The sequence below is a fragment of the Ranitomeya imitator genome, chromosome 2, assembly GCF_032444005.1.
Source record: "Ranitomeya imitator isolate aRanImi1 chromosome 2, aRanImi1.pri, whole genome shotgun sequence".
NCBI lineage: Eukaryota > Metazoa > Chordata > Amphibia > Anura > Dendrobatidae > Ranitomeya > Ranitomeya imitator.
Window position 1 is genome coordinate 779,558,725 of NC_091283.1, and position 22,572 is coordinate 779,581,296.

The window sequence follows — 22,572 nt, forward strand, 5'->3', positions numbered from 1 at the left end:
TGCTGCACAACATGGCTCTTTCAGCTACAAACGTCTTGGGGGGGGTTAAAGGTTTCCTTTCAACTTGCTCCAATCAGGCTTCGGCCTACACTCTGTTCCTCTGCTCCTCCTGCTGTCCCTGGGCTCTAACACCGCCAGTTGGTGCCTGGAAGTGCTGTGTGCACAGTCAACAGTCGCTCTTCTGTTATTGGGGTTCAGTAACGTCAGCTGATCCCCAGCTGTGTGTGCGGCAATACCTCCAATCTGCTCCTCCTGCTGTCCCTGGGCTCTAACACCGCCAGTTGGTGCCTGGAAGTGCTGTGTGCACAGTCAACAGTCGCTCCTCTGTTATTGGGGTTCAGTAACGTCAGCTGATCCCCAGCTGTGTGTGCGGCAATACCTCCAATCTGCTCCTCCTGCTGTCCCTGGGCTCTAACACCGCCAGTTGGTGCCTGGAAGTGCTGTGTGCACAGTCAACAGTCGCTCCTCTGTTATTGGGGTTCAGTAACGTCAGCTGATCCCCAGCTGTGTATCCGGCAACGTGTCATGCGACCGCCACGCTGGCACAACTAAAATGTAAGGGGACCTGTCCCCCCCCCCCCCTAGGCGTTTGTTACTGAAAGAGCCACCATGTGCAGCACTAATACTGCACAAGGGAAAGGTCGCTCTTGAAATTATGCTCCTTGCAAACGCTGAACTACACACTCATGTAATGTGTCCCCTCACACCGTCCAACCGTCCCGGAGGTGGGACTTTCCTTTGTAATGTGACGCAGCACAGCCGTCATTGCTACCCCCTTGGCACCGTGCGCTGCCTCCTTAGCGTTGTTTGATTCCGTCATGGACCCTGCGCTGTTATGTTATCCCTTGGCCATGCACAGTTTGCGCTGCCCGTCCTCTGACATCATTTGTTGTCGTCCTGGCTGCGCCTGTGCGTCCACGCTGCCCGAAATCACACCTCGCAGTGTCGTCTAATGTGATCCCACAGTGGGCCTGGTATCCATGGCCATGCGCAGTGCATATACTAGCCTCTCACTCCCCTTCTTCACGCTTCTTCAGACTAGGCGGCGTCAGCTGATCCCTAATAGCATGCCACGGCCGTGACGCCGCACAGTCTGAAGAAGCAGGAAGGAGGTGAGTGAGAGGCGATGATATGCACTGCGCATGCCCATGGATCCCTGGCCCGCAGTGGGACTACATTAGATGACACTGCAAGGTTGGATCTCGGGCAGCTTGGACGCACAGGCACTGCCAGCCTGACACCTACATGATGTCAGAAGACGGGCACCGCTAACTGTGCATGGCCAAGGGATAACATTACAGCGCGGGCTCCGTGACAGAACCAAACAACGTTGAGGAGGTGGCGCCCGGCACCAAGGGGGTTGGAATGACGGCTGTGCTGTGTCACATTACAAAGGAAAGTCCCACTTCCGGGATGGTTTGACGGTGTGAGGGGACACATTATATGAGTGTGTACTTCAGCGTTTGCAAGGAGCATAATTTTCGGAGCCACCATTTTCCATGTGCAGTATTACTGCTGTACAAGATGGCTCTTTCAGCAACAAATGCCTGGGGAGGGGGGTTAAAGGTTCCCTTTCAACTTGCTCCACTGCAGGCTTCGGCCTACACTCTGCTCCTCTTTGATTCCCTGGGTTTCAACACTGTCAGTTGCCACCTGGAAGTGTTGTCTACACAGAAAAAACACTAGGTGATGTGTCAGTGGGGTTCAGCACCGCCAGCTGTTCCCCTGCTGTGTAGTCGGCAACGTGTCCAGCACAAGCCACGCTGGCACAACAGAACAAAAGCTGCCACCAGTGCAGGCTTCGGCCTACACTCTGCTCCTCTCCTCCTCCTGCTGACCCTGGGCTCAAACACCGCTAGTTTTTGCCCGGAAGTGCTAGCTGCACAGAGAAAAACACCAGCCAATGTGTTAGTGGGGTTCAGCAACGCCAGCTGTTCCCCTGCTGTGTAGCCGGCAACGTGACCTGCAAACGCCATGCAGGCACAGGAACTGAAATTAAAAGGGAACCTGGCCCCACCCCCCCAGGTGTTTCTATGTATAACAGCCACCTAGTACAGCAGTACTGCTGCATTTGTACAAGGTGGCTGACTTTTTCTCCTTGCCCACGTGGAACTCAACACGTACAAAATGTGTCTCATTGAGACCATTCCACTGTCCCTGAGGTGTGACTTTCCTTTGTAATGATACGCAGCACCCCCCTTGGTAGCCTTTCCCGTCTTTTGTCATCATGGTTAGCTGGCTGCGCCTGTGCATCCGCCCTGCTAGAAACAACGCCCCTCGTTGTCATATTTATTTTGTCAGCGAGGGTGTGGTTTATGGGCACGAGCAGTGCATATGTTCGCCTGTCTTAACTCATCTCCTTCCGCCTTCTTCAGACTGTGCGGCCTCCTGGCCGTGGTAGGCGATAAGGGATCAGCTGAGGCCGCCCAGTCTGGAGCAGGTGTAAGGACATGTGTAAGCGGCAAACCTATTTACTGCACAAGGCCACGAATCCCAGCCACGCAGTGTGATTTTTTGAAAACACACTGTGGGTCTGGGATTCATGTCCATCGCTAACCGCAACGGCCGACATGAAATGAGGTCAGAAGACAGGAAGCGCTCACAGCGCATGGCCAAGGGATCACAATAGCGCAGACTCCTGTACAGCAAATAACAACGCTCAGGAATCTGCGCCCAGTACCTAGGTGCAAATTTTGACACCTGTGCTGCGTCTCGTTAAAAAGACAAGTCACGCCTCCACAACTGTTTGACAGTATAATGGGCTAAATAGTGTACGTGTTTTAGTCAGCGTGTGCAAGGAGCAAAACAAATAGAGCAACCTTTTACTTGTGCAGCATTAATGCTGCACAAGGTGTGGCTCTTGTACCTTGCAACACCTGAGGGGGGTTAAAGGTAACCTTTGAAATTGGTTCAACTAGGCTTCGGCCTACACTCTGCTCCTCTACTCCTCCTGCTGACCCTGGGCTCAAACACCGCTAGTTTTTGCCCGGAACTGCTAGCTGCACAGAGAAAAACACCAGCCAATGTGTTAGTGGGGTTCAGCACCGCCAGCTGTTCCCCTGCTGTGTAGTCGGCAACGTGTCCAGCACAAGCCACGCTGGCACAACAGAACAAAAGCTGCCACCAGTGCAGGCTTCGGCCTACACTTTGCTCCTCTCCTCCTCCTGCTGACCCTGGGCTCAAACAACGCCAGTTTCTGCCCGGACATGCTAGCTGCACAGAGAAAAACACCAGCCAATGTGTTAGTGGGGTTCAGCACCGCCAGCTGTTCCCCTGCTGTGTAGCTGGCAACGTTTCCTGCAAACGCCACGCAGGAACATGAACTGAAATTGAAGGGAGCCTGCCCCCCACCCCCCCAGGTGTTTCTATGTATAACAGCCACCTTGTACAGCAGTACTGCTGCATTTGTACAAGGTGGCTGACTTTTTCTCCTTGCACACGTGGAACTCAACAAGTACAAAATGTGTCTCATTACAGACCATTACAATGTCCCTGAGGTGTGACTTTCCTTTTTAATGACACGCAGCACCCCCATTGTTAGCGCTGCCCGTCTCCTGACATCATTGGTTGGCTGGCTGTGCCTGTGCGTCCCCCCTGCCCGACACAACGCCCCCCGTTGTCTCATATATTTTGACTGCGAGGGTGTGATACAGAACAAAAGCTGCCACCAGTGCAGGCTTCGGCCTACACTTTGCTCCTCTCCTCCTCCTGCTGACCCTGGGCTCAAACAAAGCCAGTTTCTGCCCGGACATGCTAGCTGCACAGAGAAAAACACCAGCCAATGTGTTAGTGGGGTTCAGCACCGCCAGCTGTTCCTCTGCTGTGTAGTCGGCATCGTGTCCAGCACAAGCCACGCTGGCACAACTGACCAAAAGCTGCCACCAGTGCAGGCTTCGGCCTACACTTTGCTCCTCTCCTCCTCCTGCTGACCCTGGGCTCAAACAACGCCAGTTTCTGCCCGGATATGCTAGCTGCACAGAGATAAAAAAACCAGCCAATGTGTTAGTGGGGTTCAGCACCGCCAGCTGTTCCCCTGCTGTGTAGCTGGCAACGTGTCCTGCAAACGCCACGTAGGCACATGAACTGAAATTGAAGGGAGCCTGCCCCCCAGGTGTTTCTATGTATAACAGCCACCTTGTACAGCAGTACTGCTGCATTTGTACAAGGTGACTGACTTTTTCTCCTTGCACACGTGGAACTCAACAAGTACAAAATGTGTCTCATTACAGACCATTACAATGTCCCTGAGGTGTGACTTTCCTTTTTAATGACACGCAGCACCCCCATTGTTAGCGCTGCCCGTCTCCTGACATCATTGGTTGGCTGGCTGTGCCTGTGCGTCCCCCCTGCCCGACACAACGCCCCCCGTTGTCTCATATATTTTGACTGCGAGGGTGTGATTGATGGGCACGAGCAGTGCATATGTTCCCCTGTCTTCACTCCCCTCCTTCCGCCTTCTTCTGACTGTGCGGCCTCATGGCCGCGGCATGCGATAAGGGATCAGCTGAGGCCGCCCAGTCTGAAGCAGGTGTAAGGACATGTGTGAGCGGCGAACATATTTACTGCACAAGGCCACGAATCCCAGCACCGCAGTGTGACTTTAGGAAAAGCCACTGTGGGTCTGGGATTTATGGCCATCGTTAACCGCACCGGCCAACATGAAATGAGGTCATGAGACGGCCTGCACTAACAGGGTATTGCCAAGGGATAACACAAGAGCGCAGTTTCCTGTACTGCAAATAACAACGGTAAGGAATCTGCGCACAGCACCTAGGTGTAAATTTGTACACCTGTGCTGCGTCACCTTAAAAAGACTAGTAGTCACGCCTCCACTACTGTTTGACAGTATAATGGGCTAAATAGTGTACGTGTTTAATTCAGCGTGTGCAAGGAGCAAAATTAAATAGAGCAACCTTTGACTTGTGCATCATTAATGCTGTTCAAGGTGTGGCTCTTGTACCTTGCAACACCTGAGGGGGGGGTTAAAGGTAACCTTTGAAATTGGTTCAACTAGGCTTCGGCCTACACTCTGCTCCTCTACTCCTCCTGCTGACCCTGGGCTCAAACACCGCTAGTTTTTGCCCGGAAATGCTAGCTGCACAGAGAAAAACACCAGCCAATGTGTTAGTGGGGTTCAGCACCGCCAGCTGTTCCCCCGCTGTGTAGCCGGCATCGTGTCCAGCACAAGCCACGCTGGCACAACCGACCAAAAGCTGCCACCAGTGCAGGCTTCGGCCTACACTTTGCTCCTCTCCTCCTCCTCCTGCTGACCCTGGGCTCAAACACCGCTAGTTTTTGCCCGGAACTGCTAGCTGCACAGAGAAAAACACCAGCCAATGTGTTAGTGGGGTTCAGCACCGCCAGCTGTTCCCCCGCTGTGTAGCCGGCATCGTGTCCAGCACAAGCCACGCTGGCACAACCGACCAAAAGCTGCCACCAGTGCAGGCTTCGGCCTACACTTTGCTCCTCTCCTCCTCCTCCTGCTGACCCTGGGCTCTAACACCGCTAGTTTTTGCCCGGACATGCAATCTGCACAGAGAAAAACACCAGTCAATGTGTCAGTGGGGTTCAGCAACGCCAGCTGTTCCCCTGCTGTGTAGCTTGCAATGTGACCTGCAAACGCCACACAGGCACATGAACTGAAATTGAAGGGAGCCTGCCCCCCACCCACAGGTGTTTCTATGTATAACAGCCACCTTGTACAGCAGTACTGCTGCATTTGTACAAGGTGGCTGACTTTTTCTCCTTGCCCACGTGGAACTCAACATGTACAAAATGTGTCTCATTAGAGACCATTACAATGTCCCTGAGGTGTGACTTTCCTTTGTAATGACACGCAGCACCACCCTTGTTAGCGCTGCCCGTCTTTTGACATCATTGGTTAGCTGGCTGCGCCTGTGCATCTCCCCTGCTCGAAACAACGCCCCTCGGTGTCTTATTTTTTTGGACAGCGAGGGTGTGATTGATGGGCATGTGCAGTGCATATGTTTGCCTGTGTTCACTCATCTCCTTCCGCCTTCTTCAGACTGGGTGTCCTCATGGCTGCGGCAGGCGATAAGGGATCAGATGAGGCCGCCCAGTCTGAAGCAGGTGTAAGGACATGTGTGAGCGGCAAACATATTTAGTGCACCAGGGCACGAATCCCAGCACCGCAGTGTGATTTTTTAAAAACACACTGTGGGTCTGGGATTCATGTCCATCGCTAACCGCAACGGCCAACATGAAATGAGGTCATAAGACAGGAAGCGCTCACAGCGCATGGCCAAAGGATCACAAGAGCGCAGACTCCTGTACAGCAACTAACAACGCTCAGGAAGCTTCGCCCATGCAAAAAGGTGTTGTTTTCGACACCTGTGCTGCTTTTCTTTAAAAAGACAAGTCACGCCTCCACTACTGTTTAACAGTATAATGGGCTAAATAGTGTACGTGTTGCATTCAGCTTGTGCAAGTAGACAAATTAATAGAGCAACCTTTTACTTGTGCAGCATTAATGCTGCAGAAGGAGTGGCTCTTGTACTTTGTAACACCTGAGGGGGGGTTAAAGGTAACCTTTGAAATTGGTTCAACTAGGCTTCGGCCTACACTCTGCTCCTCTCCTCCTCCTGCTGACCCTGGGCTCTAACAACGCTAGTTTTTGCCCGGAAATGCTAGCTGCACAGAGAAAAACACCAGCCAATGTGTTAGTGGGGTTCAGCACCGCCAGCTGTTCCCCCGCTGTGTAGCCGGCATCGTGTCCAGCACAAGCCACGCTGGCACAACCGACCAAAAGCTGCCACCAGTGCAGGCTTCGGCCTACACTTTGCTCCTCTCCTCCTCCTCCTGCTGACCCTGGGCTCTAACACCGCTAGTTTTTGCCCGGACATGCAATCTGCACAGAGAAAAACACCAGTCAATGTGTCAGTGGGGTTCAGCAACGCCAGCTGTTCCCCTGCTGTGTAGCTTGCAACGTGACCTGCAAACGCCACGCAGGCACATGAACTGAAATTGAAGGGAGCCTGCCCCCCACCCACAGGTGTTTCTATGTATAACAGCCACCTTGTACAGCAGTACTGCTGCATTTGTACAAGGTGGCTGACTTTTTCTCCTTGCCCACGTGGAACTCAACACGTACAAAATGTGTCTCATTAGAGACCATTACAATGTCCCTGAGGTGTGACTTTCCTTTGTAATGACACGCAGCACCACCCTTGTTAGCGCTGCCTGTCTTTTGACATCATTGGTTAGCTGGCTGCGCCTGTGCATCTCCCCTGCTCGAAACAACGCCCCTCGGTGTCTTATTTTTTTGGACAGCGAGGGTGTGATTGATGGGCATGTGCAGTGCATATGTTTGCCTGTGTTCACTCATCTCCTTCCGCCTTCTTCAGACTGGGTGTCCTCATGGCCGCGGCAGGCGATAAGGGATCAGATGAGGCCGCCCAGTCTGAAGCAGGTGTAAGGACATGTGTGAGCGGCAAACATATTTAGTGCACCAGGGCACGAATCCCAGCACCGCAGTGTGATTTTTTAAAAACACACTGTGGGTCTGGGATTCATGTCCATCGCTAACCGCAACGGCCAACATGAAATGAGGTCATAAGACAGGAAGCGCTCACAGCGCATGGCCAAAGGATCACAAGAGCGCAGACTCCTGTACAGCAACTAACAACGCTCAGGAAGCTGCGCCCATGCAAAAAGGTGTTGTTTTCGACACCTGTGCTGCTTTTCTTTAAAAAGACAAGTCACGCCTCCACTACTGATTAACAGTATAATGGGCTAAATAGTGTACGTGTTGCATTCAGCTTGTGCAAGTAGACAAATTAATAGAGCAACCTTTTACTTGTGCAGCATTAATGCTGCAGAAGGAGTGGCTCTTGTACTTTGTAACACCTGAGGGGGGGTTAAAGGTAACCTTTGAAATTGGTTCAACTAGGCTTCGGCCTACACTCTGCTCCTCTCCTCCTCCTGCTGACCCTGGGCTCTAACAACGCTAGTTTTTGCCCGGAAATGCTAGCTGCACAGAGAAAAACACCAGCCAATGTGTTAGTGGGGTTCAGCACCGCCAGCTGTTCCCCCGCTGTGTAGCCGGCATCGTGTCCAGCACAAGCCACGCTGGCACAACCGACCAAAAGCTGCCACCAGTGCAGGCTTCGGCCTACACTTTGCTCCTCTCCTCCTCCTCCTGCTGACCCTGGGCTCAAACACCGCTAGTTTTTGCCCGGAAATGCTAGCTGCACAGAGAAAAACACCAGCCAATGTGTTAGCGGGGTTCAGCACCGCCAGCTGTTCCCCCGCTGTGTAGCCGGCATCGTGTCCAGCACAAGCCACGCTGGCACAACCGACCAAAAGCTGCCACCAGTGCAGGCTTCGGCCTACACTTTGCTCCTCTCCTCCTCCTCCTGCTGACCCTGGGCTCAAACACCGCTAGTTTTTGCCCGGAAATGCTAGCTGCACAGAGAAAAACACCAGCCAATGTGTTAGTGGGGTTCAGCACCGCCAGCTGTTCCCCTGCTGTGCAGCTTGCAACGTGACCTGCAAACGCCACGCAGGCACATGAACTGAAATTGAAGGGAGCCTGGCCCCCACCCCCAGGTGTTTCTATGTATAACAGCCACCTTGTACAGCAGTACTGCTGCATTTGTACAAGGTGGCTGATGTTTTCTCCTTGCCCACGTGGAACTCAACACGTACAAAATGTGTCTCTTTGAGACCATTCCACTGTCCCTGAGGTGTGACTTTCCTTTCTAATGATACGCAGCACCCCCCTTGGTAGCGCTTCCCGTCTTCTGACATCATTGGTTGGCTACTTGCGCCTGTTCGTCCGCCCTGCCTGAATAAAATGCTCCTCGTTGTCTTAATTATTTTGACTGCGAGGGTGTGATTGATGGGCACGAGCAGTGCATATCTTCGCCTGTCTTAACTCATCTCCTTCCGCCTTCTTCAGACTGTGCAGCCTCATGGCCGCGGCATGCGAGAAGGGATCAGCAGAGGCCGCCCAGTCTGAAGCAGGTGTAAGGAAGTGTGTGAGCGACCAAAATATTTACTGCTCAAGGCCACGAATCCCAGCACCGCAGTGTGGCTTTATGAAAAGACACTGTGGGTCTGGGATTTATGGCCATCGTTAACCGCACCGGCCAACATGAAATGATGTCATAAGATGGGCAGCGCTAACAGGGCATTGCCAAGGGATAACACAAGAGCGCAGACTCCTGTACAGCAAATAACAACGCTCAGGAAGCTGCGCCAAGCACCAAGGCGTTATTTTGGACACCTGTGCTGCGTCTCATCAAAAAACCAAGTCACGCATCCACTACAGTTTGACTGTAGAATGGGGTAAATTGTGTATGTCTTTCATTCAGCGTGTGCAAGTAGACAAATTAATAGAGCAACCTTTCACTTGTGCAGCATTAATACTGCACAAGGTGTGTCTCTTATACTTTGTAACACCTGAGGGGGGGGTTAAAGGTTTCCTTTGAAATTGGTTCAACTAGGCTTCGGCCTACACTCTGCTCCTCTCCTCCTCCTCCTGCTTCAACACGGGCTCTAACATCGCTAGTTTTTGCCCGCAAGTGCTAGCTGCACAGAGAAAAACACACGCCATTGTGTTAGTGGGGTTCAGCAACGCCAGCTGTTCCCCCAGTGTGTAGCCGGCAAAGTGTCCTGCAAACGCAACGCAGACACAAAGCTGCCTCCAGTGCAGGCTTCGGCCTACACTCATCTCCCCCTGCTTACCCTTTGCTCCAACACCGCTAGTTGGGGCTCTAGGAAGACAATCTTTAATAGACAAGGCAACGCATCTGGGTTCCAGCACCGCCAGCTGGTTCTCGGCAGTGTTCTTGTCACAGGTACTCCCTCGTGCCAAGCCTGGTTTCAGCACCGTCAGCTGTTTCCGGGTTGTGTCAACTTCACTGAGACGCCTATGCTTGCCCCGTCGTGGTGCGGTCGAGTTAGCCAACTCCAGGGTGCCTCCAGTTTAGGAGCTTCCTATGTGGGCTGCGTGAACTGGTAGTCAAGGCTGGTTCTGTAGTGCCAGTAGGCCCAGCTCCCCCTGTAGGACTGTTGGGGTTCGGTAACTGCGGCTGCCTCGCGGCCTAGCTGTTCTCTCCTCTCCTGTGGACCTTCGGGTCCACCACCTGGTTCCAGCACCGTCAGCTGGTTCCGGGCCGAGCCTTTGGCTTAGGTGCCTCCTCCTGGGTATCCGAGTTCCGCCAACGCCAGGCGGTCCTTGGTAGTGCTTTTAAGCGCGGGCACCTACAGCTTAGTAACCGGGTTCCAGCACCGTCAGCTAGTCCTCGGTCGTGCCATTGGCTCTTGCACACTGGGGCAACGCATCCGGGTTCCAGCACCGCCAGCTGGTTCTCGGCAGTGTTTTTGTCACAGGTACTCCCTCGTGCCAAACCTGGTTTCAGCACCGTCAGCTGTTTCCGGGTTGTGTCAAGCTCACTGAGACACCTATGCTTGCCTCGTCGTGGTGCGGTCGGGTTAGCCAACTCCAGGGTGCCTCCAGTTTAGGAGCTTCCTATGTGGGCTGCGTGAACTGGTAGTCAAGGCTGGTTCTGTAGTGCCAGTAGGCCCAGCTCCCCCTGTAGGACTGTTGGGGTTCGGTAACTGCGGCTGCCTCGCGGCCTAGCTGTTCTCTCCTCTCCTGTGGACCTTCGGGTCCACCACCTGGTTCCAGCACCGTCAGCTGGTTCCGGGCCGAGCCTTTGGCTTAGGTGCCTCCTCCTGGGTATCCGAGTTCCGCCAACGCCAGGCGGTCCTTGGTAGTGCTTTTAAGCGCGGGCACCTACAGCTTAGTAACCGGGTTCCAGCACCGTCAGCTGGTCCTCGGTCGTGCCATTGGCTCTTGCACACTGGGGCAACGCATCCGGGTTCCAGCACCGCCAGCTGGTTCTCGGCAGTGTTCTTGTCACAGGTACTCCCTCGTGCCAAGCCTGGTTTCAGCACCGTCAGCTGTTTCCGGGTTGTGTCAAGCTCACTGAGACACCTATGCTTGCCTCGTCGTGGTGCGGTCGGGTTAGCCAACTCCAGGGTGCCTCCAGTTTAGGAGCTTCCTATGTGGGCTGCGTGAACTGGTAGTCAAGGCTGGTTCTGTAGTGCCAGTAGGCCCAGCTCCCCCTGTAGGACTGTTGGGGTTCGGTAACTGCGGCTGCCTCGCGGCCTAGCTGTTCTCTCCTCTCCTGTGGGCCTTGGGGTCCACCACCTGGTTCCAGCACCGTCAGCTGGTTCCGGGCCGAGCCTTTGGCTTAGGTGCCTCCTCCTGGGTATCCGAGTTCCGCCAACGCCAGGCGGTCCTTGGTAGTGCTTTTAAGCGCGGGCACCTACAGCTTAGTAACCGGGTTCCAGCACCGTCAGCTAGTCCTCGGTCGTGCCATTGGCTCTTGCACACTGGGGCAACGCATCCGGGTTCCAGCACCGCCAGCTGGTTCTCGGCAGTGTTTTTGTCACAGGTACTCCCTCGTGCCAAACCTGGTTTCAGCACCGTCAGCTGTTTCCGGGTTGTGTCAAGCTCACTGAGACACCTATGCTTGCCTCGTCGTGGTGCGGTCGGGTTAGCCAACTCCAGGGTGCCTCCAGTTTAGGAGCTTCCTATGTGGGCTGCGTGAACTGGTAGTCAAGGCTGGTTCTGTAGTGCCAGTAGGCCCAGCTCCCCCTGTAGGACTGTTGGGGTTCGGTAACTGCGGCTGCCTCGCGGCCTAGCTGTTCTCTCCTCTCCTGTGGGCCTTGGGGTCCACCACCTGGTTCCAGCACCGTCAGCTGGTTCCGGGCCGAGCCTTTGGCTTAGGTGCCTCCTCCTGGGTATCCGAGTTCCGCCAACGCCAGGCGGTCCTTGGTAGTGCTTTTAAGCGCGGGCACCTACAGCTTAGTAACCGGGTTCCAGCACCGTCAGCTAGTCCTCGGTCGTGCCATTGGCTCTTGCACACTGGGGCAACGCATCCGGGTTCCAGCACCGCCAGCTGGTTCTCGGCAGTGTTTTTGTCACAGGTACTCCCTCGTGCCAAACCTGGTTTCAGCACCATCAGCTGTTTCCGGGTTGTGTCAAGCTCACTGAGACACCTATGCTTGCCTCGTCGTGGTGCGGTCGGGTTAGCCAACTCCAGGGTGCCTCCAGTTTAGGAGCTTCCTATGTGGGCTGCGTGAACTGGTAGTCAAGGCTGGTTCTGTAGTGCCAGTAGGCCCAGCTCCCCTTGTAGGACTGTTGGGGTTCGGTAACTGCGGCTGCCTCGCGGCCTAGCTGTTCTCTCCTCTCCTGTGGGCCTTGGGGTCCACCACCTGGTTCCAGCACCGTCAGCTGGTTCCGGGCCGAGCCTTTGGCTTAGGTGCCTCCTCCTGGGTATCCGAGTTCCGCCAACGCCAGGCGGTCCTTGGTAGTGCTTTTAAGCGCGGGCACCTACAGCTTAGTAACCGGGTTCCAGCACCGTCAGCTAGTCCTCGGTCGTGCCATTGGCTCTTGCACACTGGGGCAACGCATCTGGGTTCCAGCACCGCCAGCTGGTTCTCGGCAGTGTTTTTGTCACAGGTACTCCCTCGTGCCAAACCTGGTTTCAGCACCGTCAGCTGTTTCCGGGTTGTGTCAAGCTCACTGAGACACCTATGCTTGCCTCGTCGTGGTGCGGTCGGGTTAGCCAACTCCAGGGTGCCTCCAGTTTAGGAGCTTCCTATGTGGGCTGCGTGAACTGGTAGTCAAGGCTGGTTCTGTAGTGCCAGTAGGCCCAGCTCCCCCTGTAGGACTGTTGGGGTTCGGTAACTGCGGCTGCCTCGCGGCCTAGCTGTTCTCTCCTCTCCTGTGGGCCTTGGGGTCCACCACCTGGTTCCAGCACCGTCAGCTGGTTCCGGGCCGAGCCTTTGGCTTAGGTGCCTCCTCCTGGGTATCCGAGTTCCGCCAACGCCAGGCGGTCCTTGGTAGTGCTTTTAAGCGCGGGCACCTACAGCTTAGTAACCGGGTTCCAGCACCGTCAGCTAGTCCTCGGTCGTGCCATTGGCTCTTGCACACTGGGGCAACGCATCCGGGTTCCAGCACCGCCAGCTGGTTCTCGGCAGTGTTTTTGTCACAGGTACTCCCTCGTGCCAAACCTGGTTTCAGCACCGTCAGCTGTTTCCGGGTTGTGTCAAGCTCACTGAGACACCTATGCTTGCCTCGTCGTGGTGCGGTCGGGTTAGCCAACTCCAGGGTGCCTCCAGTTTAGGAGCTTCCTATGTGGGCTGCGTGAACTAGTAGTCAAGGCTGGTTCTGTAGTGCCAGTAGGCCCAGCTCCCCCTGTAGGACTGTTGGGGTTCGGTAACTGCGGCTGCCTCGCGGCCTAGCTCTTCTCTCCTCTCCTGTGGGCCTTCGGGTCCACCACCTGGTTCCAGCACCGTCAGCTGGTTCTCGGCAGTGTCTTTTGCTCTTGTACCTTCTGCTCCCCATCCTGGTTCCAGTACCGTCAGCTGGTTCCGGGCAGAGCCTTTGGCTTAGGTGCCTCCTTCTGGGTATCCAAGTTCCACCAACGTCAGGTGGTCCTTGGTAGTGCTTTCAGGCACGGGTACCTCCTGCTTAGTAACCGGGTTCCAGTAACGTCAGCTGGTCCTCGGTAGTTCCATTGGCTCTTGGACCTTCGGCTACCCATCCGGGTTCCAGTACCGTCAGCTGGTTCTCGGCAGTGTCTTTTGCTCTTGTACCTTCTGCTCCCCATCCTGGTTCCAGTAACGTCAGCTGGTTCCGGGCAGAGCCTTTGGCTTAGGTGCCTCCTTCTGGGTATCCGAGTTCCGCCAACGTCAGGCGGTCCTTGGTAGTGCTTTTTAGCACGGGTACCTCCTGCTTAGTAACCGGGTTCCAGTAACGTCAGCTGGTCCTCGGTAGTTCCATAGGCTCTTGAACCTTCGGGTAGCCATCCGAGTTCCAGTTCCATCAGCTGGTTCTTGGCATTTTCTCAGCCTTCTTGTACCTTCTGCTACATTTCCAAGTTGAAGACCCTAACGTCGACGACCCGTAAGACCACCCCGATGACGACGACCCGGAAGACCACCCCGATGACGACGACGACGGCGGAGACGACGACGGCGGAGACGACGACGGCTGAGACGACGATGGCGGAGATGACGACACTGGAGACGACGACCCTGGAGACGACAACATGGAAGACCGAGAAGCAGAAGAACAAGAGGCTGCAGAACAAAGAGCAGAAGAACATTAAGCATAAGACTTAATATCAGAGCAAAAGATATTATCTAAATTATATGCAGAAGAAGACTAAGCAGTGTATGGGGGTGAGTCCGTTCCTCCTCGTGGTGCCCCTGGATAAAGCCTGATGCTGCAGGCCAAACTGAACGCGGACAAATGTAACTTTTGTGACTGGCAGAACGGAAGGTGTAATCTTCCAACTTTTATAGATAACAACTACGGGAATGCCTGTCACAAATGAGAATATGATGAAGAAGTAGAATAGGAAGAATAATAACAGTGGAATAAAAAGAATATGTAGAATAGGAAGAATAATAATAGTTGAAGAAAATGAATATGAAGAATGTAATAAAAAAAAAAATATAGGTAGAAGATGAAGAAGAAGATGAATAAGGTGAAGAAGTTGATGTCAAAGATGCTGATGATGATGAAGATGAAAGTGTGGGAAAAGGAAAATAAAGAAGGGGAAGGTCGTGGAATACTGAAACATCAATATCTGACAAAATAAAAAAAATTTACATAGTCAATATCTTTTTCAATCCGAACGTCTTTAAAAAAAAAAAAAATCATGCTATTCTATTTGATTGGACTAATCCTCATTGCCTTTAATGTCTCCGCCACCTCCCCCATACATCCTACATTATTCTTAGTTGTTTTCCTTCATGTAGAATGAACCTACAAGGAAAGAAAGGGTTTATTTTAATTCCGATATTTTGGTCCCATTGACTTGCATTGGGATCGGGTATCGGTATCGGCGATATCCGATATTTTTTGAATATCGGCCGATCCAAACCGATACCGATACTTTCCGATATCGGAATGTATCGCTCAACACTACTGATGATCTATTCTGCTATTTTAAGTGCTGTACTTGCAAATAATGATGGGATCAGAGTTTTTTTTTAATACATGTCTGTTTGTTGTTCGATTTCATCTAACAGCGCCATTATGCATTTATGGGAAAACCTACAAATTTCAAAACACAAAGCAGGGGTGGACATACCGCATGTGCAGCCGCTGCGGCTGCACTGGGGCCCAGAGGTGGACCCCTGCAGGGCAGCTAACACTGAAAGCAATCTGGCCTTTTTATCCAACTCGAGGCTCTGGGGTGCCTCTTGCCAGATTGGCCTCATGTGGGGCGGGCAGGGAGCGATCACTGGATCTGCATTGATCTGTCCAGCTTCCTACCCGCGCTTCCTGTCTGACACAGCAGCATGGCTGGATGACATCAGCATTCAGCGAGTGACTGTGTCAGAGAGAAAGTTGCCAGCGATGAAGATGCTACTGGGATGTGCTGAAGCTGTGATGAACGTGAGGACAGGTAAGTGGTGCTGTGTGTGGGTGATGGAGAGGGCAATGATGGAAGTGGTGGAAAGGGCAGTGATGGGGATGATGGGGAGAAAGCAATGATAAAGGTAGTGGAAAGGGCAATGATGGGGGTTGGGGAGAAGGCAAGGATGGGGGTGGTGGAAAGAGTAATGATGAAGTGGTGGGGAGAAGGCAATCATGGAGGTGGTAGAATGGGCAATGATGGAGGTGGTGGAAAGGGCAATGATGGAGATGGTGAAAAGGGCAATTATGGGGTGGAGGGGGAGAAGGCAATGATGGAGGTGGTGGAGAGGACAATGATAGGGTGGTGGGGAAAACAATGATGGAGATTTTGGAGTGTAATGATGGAGGTGGTGGAGAGGGAAATGATGGAGGTGGTTGAGAGGGCAATGATTGGGGTGGTGGAGAGGGCAATGATGGGGTGATGGAGAGGGCAATGATGGGGTGATGGAGAGGGCAATGAAGGAGGTGATGAAGAGGACAATGATAGAGGCGGAGGAGAGAATAATGATGGTATGTTGGGGAAGAAGGGCAATGAGGGATGTGGGGGATTGGGATGGGAGGAAGGAGTACTTATAATAGTCTTATGAACAGGGGAGGTGGGGGAAGATGTTAGATCTGGATGTAAAATGACGGGTGGAGGAGGGTGGTAAGCCCCTGATAGCATCCTCCCCCATCTCACAATTCATTGTGATGCTATTGGGGACTTAAAATTTATTGGAGATTGAGAGAGGAGGGGATAAGGTGCTTAGGATCCTTTATAATGAACTGAAAGGTGGGAGAAGACGCTGTCAGAGACTTGTAATCAAATGGGAGGTGGTGGAGGATGCTCAGTTCCTGATACCATCCTCTCCCCCTTCCAAATTAACTTTGATGCTATCCAGTACTTCTAATGAATGGGGGGGTACACAGGACAGGGACTATGGCTATGTGCACACATTCAGGGTTTGCAGGAGAAAATTCTGCTGTATATCCTAATGTGTTAGCAAGAAGAAAGTTGCATAAAATACATCTTTTTCACACATTTTTGCCATGGTTTTGTTACTTATTTTACCCATTAGTACTTTTTGAGTTTCTGTGCGGTCGTTGGGCATGTCAAAATGCCACATGCGGACCAAACGCATACAACGCATGTCCCTGCATTCCCAATGTTAAAGATAGATACGCAGGATGACGCAGGATGCATGCGGAAGTAAGCACAGCGTAGGCGGTGCTTAACAGAGGATGTACGCAGCCATACGCACACCAGCCAAATGCAAGTGTGAAACCAGCCTTACATAGTTTATTCTTGTTATTTTCATTATTCACAGTGCCCTCTTTTATTACATAGTTCCCTCTCTTGTTAGATATAAAACGACTGCTGATGGAGTAGTCGGTGACCAGATGACCAGTCAATCAGCTCCTCCATCAGAAAAGAAGCTTTCACATGCTCCATCAGCCGTCATTGCATTATATATCTAACAAGACAGGAAGGTATGTAATAAAGACAGGGCTCTATATAATGCGATATGTAAGGGATGGTGCTGTACATAACAAGAGAGGGCACTGTGTAATAAGGGATGGCAATATACATAATAAAGGAGACTATGTAATATATATACAGGTATGTGTGTGTGGATATATATAGCTTTGTCGCCATAAAAGGAGTGGGGCTCAAACACATTTCTTGCACAGAGGCTAAAATCTGTCAGTGTTAGGACTGGCGGAATGCACCAAGAAAGATGTAATAGATGCGTTCGCAGTCTGGAGTCCACCGTGCAGGTGAAAACCTGCTGCTAGTAAATGACAGAGTAATATGGCGGTGGAAGTGAACCCGGTAAAGCCACAGGTCCGCAATACCGCACTAAAGAGTGCAAGCAAGGAGTCAGCGAACACAACCCCAAGACTCAGGATTGAAGTCCGATTAGACCACTTGCTGACACAACACCGCAACTGGGTGTGTTAGGCAACTCTTATAATTAGAGCACCGAAGTGCGAACTGTGCCGTGCTGGCAGACACCACTAAGCACCCAGACGTGGGTCAGGAAGCGCACTACTGGCACGTGGCGCCGCACTGGCGGTCACAGCAATAGACGCTGATACGTGTGTGACACGTTGAGTGGTTAGTCGGGCGCTAGATAGCAGCCATACTCCATACGCGAACAGTCATACAATGGGGTAGGGGTATTTAATGAACGACTTGCACTCACAACAAACACACGTATACAATTGTACACTAGTGCATGGCAGTGCGGTCATGCAAAGCTTATATAGCTGTAGTACTTTCAGGACCTTCCAATAAAGGACCAATGGGCAGCTGCCACAGAAGTTAGCCCTTTCAGGACCTGCCAGGAGGACCAATGGGAACCACTGCAGCATCTGAGCATGTGACCCTTGATCTCCAACGGGAGATCTAACCCTGGGCATGCTCAGAAGGGAAAAAGGAGGACTTAGTCCCAAAAGCGTCCGCTCGCTGCTGCCCAGCACTGGCTTTAATGGCAAAAGCTGGAGAAGCAACAGCAAGCCTAAGCACAGAGTGAGACTGAGCCAGACGCAAGGACCGACGTCTCTGCTGAGCAGGTTTACCTGTGGCAGGAGAGGAATGGGAGACCGCAGCAGAAGCGGCCCGAGATTCCCCCTGTGCAGGAGTGGGAACTCGACCCCTAACAGTCAGTGTCCACACCTAACACACCTAATAGTTATCATACACATGTTTCAATCTTTACTTTGATAGGCAGCAAGCTATGTGATTAGCCTGTGTGCCATGATGCTTCACGCTGTTAGCATAGTTGGCTGCTATGAGCAGTAAATATATCAAAAACATACCTCCCAACTTTTAAAGAACAGAAAAAGGGACAATGTATGCAAATTTTGGCTGTACCTTTGGCCACACCCAAAATGCACATCCATTTGTCATTTCTTTCTACCCTGGTATGAGGAGCTGTCAGAGGGTCAATTGTTATGATAGGCAATTCAGGAACACAATGTACATAGTGATCAGAGCACACACAGTGATCTGACAACAACCCAAAATAACAGAACGAGCTCTGAGACGTGGGAACTCTGTAGACCGCAATTCCTAATCCTCTCCAAACACAACTAGAGGCAGCTGTGGATTGCGCCTAACGCTCCCTATGCAACTCGGCACAGCCTGAGAAACTAACTAGCCTGAAGATAGAAAAATAAGCCTACCTTGCCTCAGAGAAATACCCCAAAGGAAAAGGCAGCCCCCCACATATAATGACTGTGAGTAAGATGAAAAGACAAACGTAGGGATGAAATAGATTCAGCAAAGTGAGGCCCGATATTCTAGACAGAACGAGGATAGGAAAGATAACTTTGCGGTCTACACAAAACCCTAAAGAAAACCACGCAAAGGGGGCAAAAAGACCCTCCGTACCGAACTAACGGCACGGAGGTACACCCCTTGTGTCCCAGAGCTTCCAGCAAAACAAATAGACAAGCTGGACAGAAAAAATAGCAACAAATAGCAAAGAAGCACTTAGCTATGCAGAGCAGCAGGCCACAGGAATGATCCAGAGAAACACAAGTCCAACCCTGGAACATTGACAGGAAGCATGAATCAAAGCATCAGGTGGAGTTAAGTAGAGAAGCAGCTAACGACCTCACCAGATCACCTGAGGGAGGAAACTCAGAAGCTGCAGTACCACTTTCCTCCACAAACGGAAGCTCCCAGAGAGAATCAGCCGAAGTACCACTTGTGACCACAGGAGTGAACTTTGCCACAGAATTCACAACAGTCAATGATAGTGAGAGAAATTCTGCAGGCGCCCGAGATTGCAGGGCATAGACCAAAATCCGGGACTGTGTGCTCCAGGTGGGACTAGAGATAAGAAGATCGATTTACAGGACTCTGGTCCAGCGTGCCGGACACAACTACTTGGCAGCTTGAAGGGAGACTATGAATCTCTTTCCTTTTGGTGTCCCTGGCACAGTTTTTGATTAGCCAGGGTTTGTGAGACGTCACATCCTACTCAACTCTGGTTGCGACCTGTGAATCTACTTTTTTTCATTCATTCATAGTCGGAGCTGCCGGAATGCACTCATCTTTAAGTAGCTTCTCTAGATAACATCTGGCATTTTGGTCTCTGTATGGCCATGATCACACATTGCATAAATACTGTGTCTTTTGATTTCTGCAGGTGTCCGCACCAAACTAGGCAATAACAATCTTCTCTGATTTTTGCATCTTTGTTGCATTTTTTATGCCTCTTCCCCATTATTTGGGTCATTTTTGGTGCAGATATGAAGTCACATTTTTAATGTGCTTTTTTATAGTAAAATAAAGCTTTGATTCTGCACTATTTTACATGCGGTTTTTACAGGCTCCACATAGAAGCCTCTAGCAGCATCTTTTGATGCGCAGTGGGTGCAGTTTTAATGAAATAACTCTACTTTGCTAGGGCAGAATCAACAGCTTCCACTTGGACCAAGTTTAGCTATGGGGTCACGCACATGGACGCAGCATGTCCAAGTTTGATCTGATTATCAGATAACTCTTGGCCATGAAAGTCGATGACTGCATGGAAGTTACATTAAAGTCCAATAATTTGCACTTTTTTTTTAGAAAGGTTTACACTATGAACTGAAACATCGCCACATGGGCGATCAAGTCCTATTATTTGCATGATTTTGGAGTGTTGCTTCTATTACTTGTTTTACTGTTCAGGATAGACTTTGCAGCCCCATATGCTATTTTCTTTCTTTCTTTCTTATCTAGGTATCTTTCTATAAAATATTGTGAAATCATTTATGTATATATGCTTTGTCCTACAGTATTTCATCTAGCCCCCTTGACCTAAACAAATGCTGATTCCAGATGCTTGACTTTAAATTTATGAAATGCTACTCAAGCCATTAGGATAAGGAATATGGAAACATCAAAAATGTATGAGGGCTACTGCTGTAAGAGGCTCTTAATAATCAACTCTCAGAAGCTGAAAGGGCTGGGTCACTTATGAGGGTTAAAGAGATTTCACACTTGTTTGGTAGTATATTAATACAAGTATTTGACTTACCGGAGGATCATGATCTTCTGCAGCAACTGTAACAATAACAGTGCCCTTAATGGCATCTGGAGCCACCATCCCCCAGTAGATAGCTTTGGTAAACACGGGCGAGAAGTCATTCATATCCTGAAAACAGAATACAAAGTTGAGTTATTATGTATTTTTGTTATTTTTAAATAGAAATAGAGCAATGGGACCTTCAAGAATACATAGTGATCTCCCTAAATCCAGTAAAACCCATTACCTAAAATCTGCCTCCAGCTATCCCAAACCTATTAATCCAATGTAAGAGTGGTCCTCAGAAGAAAATATGACTTTTTCAAAACCTCTTAAACATAATATCAATTGTAAGGAACTCCCTACACGCCTTTGAAAATAAGCTTTCCCAAATAGCAGATTCATCCAAGGCTATTAAATCATAAGTAAGCAAAATGCATAGCGGTACAAAAAATAGGCTTATTCAGGACAATGTCTTACATATCTATTTTAATATATCGTACTTATTTAACTCTCACCAGATGTCCACCTCCACTTATCAATCCTTGGCATGCAGACTGATGAGTCCCTCATGTGGGACTGCAAATCTAGTGGTTATCAAAGATTATAATATGCCGTGATATTTACAAGTATGTAGCAATAAACAAAAAAATACTGAAAAATCTTGAAAAATTTTGTATTTTCTGACAGTTCTGTTTTCTGCACCTTATAGCTACAAATGCAAAATGTGAACGTGTGGTGTATTGTAATTTATGCACTGTTTCCATCTTGTTTATTTATTAATTTTACTAATATGTCAATGGAACTTTTATTAGTCAAAATTGAAATGGTGGTCCATTATTTAAAAAAAAACCTCCCAGAAGAGTCTGTTGGTGCTTAAAAACAGATCATTTTGAATGTAGATCATTATGGAACACATAACACCACATGTAACTTCACTCTCTGCAGTCCGACAGCCATATTTTTTTTATAATTCAGCTATGTAAGTTAAGCTGTGTAAACTAGAATAATGCATTACATTTCTCTTGAAATTGTAGGTGTAATGAAACAATTCTGCTGATTCTTTTAAACATAACTCATTACCTGTGCGTGTAAAGTAATAACCATTTGTAAAGGAGTGAAAGAGCAGTTGGCACCCCTTCTGGAGACCTTTGTATTAACTAAATATATTGACATGTTTTATAGATGTGATTTATCTATGTTGGTCCTGCAGCTGTTAGCCTATGGACAAGTTACTGAAGAAGTAGAAAGTTTCACTGATAAGAAGGCCACAAGTGGAGAGTGTGTTAAGGTACCTTCACACATAACGATATTGTTAACGATATCGTTGCTTTTTGTGACGTAGCAACAATATCGTTAATAAAATCGTTATGTGTGACAGCGACCAACGATCAGGCCCCTGCTGGGAGATCGTTGGTCGCTGAGGAAAGTCCAGAACTTTATTTCGTCGCTGGATCTCCCGTGGACATCGCTGGATCGGCATGTGTGACACCGATCCAGCGATGTCTTCACTGGTAACCAGGGTAAACATCGGGTAACTAAGCGCAGGGCCGCGCTTAGTAACCCGATGTTTACCCTGGTTACCATCCTAAAAGTAAAAAAAACAAACAGTACATACTTACCTAACGCTGTCTGTCCTCCAGCGCTGTGCTCTGCACTCCTCCTGTACTGGCTGTGAGCGTCGGTCAGCCGGAAAGCAGAGCGGTGACGTCACCGCTCTGCTTTCCGGCCGCTGTGCTCACACAGTCAGTACAGGAGGAGTGCAGAGCACAGCGCTGGAGGACAGACAGCGTTAGGTAAGTATGTACTGTTTGTTTTTTTTACTTTTAAGATGGTAACCAGGGTAAACATCGGGTTACTAAGCGCGGCCCTGCGCTTAATTACCCGATGTTTACCCTGGTTACCGGCATCGTTGGTCGCTGGAGAGCGGTCTGTGTGACAGCTCTCCAGCGACCAAACAGCGATGCTGCAGCGATCCGGATCGTTGTCGGTATCGCTGTAGCGTCGCTTAATGTGAAGGGGCCTTTAGTCCAGAGGAACTAAAGATAGCAAGTTTGAGATTAAATATTCTACCAGTAACTGTTAATTTAAACAGCAAGT

General features: G+C 50.5%; 1 protein-coding gene across 1 annotated transcript in view; it reads right to left on the reverse strand.

Moving 5' to 3' along the window:
* PCDH15 (protocadherin related 15) overlaps positions 1-22,572 on the reverse strand; it is a 2,320,333-nt gene that overhangs the window by 651,814 nt on the left and 1,645,947 nt on the right. The window contains exon 22 of the mRNA XM_069753541.1: positions 20,485-20,601. Coding sequence (XP_069609642.1) covers positions 20,485-20,601 — 117 coding nt within the window. The remainder of the gene's footprint in view (positions 1-20,484; positions 20,602-22,572) is intronic.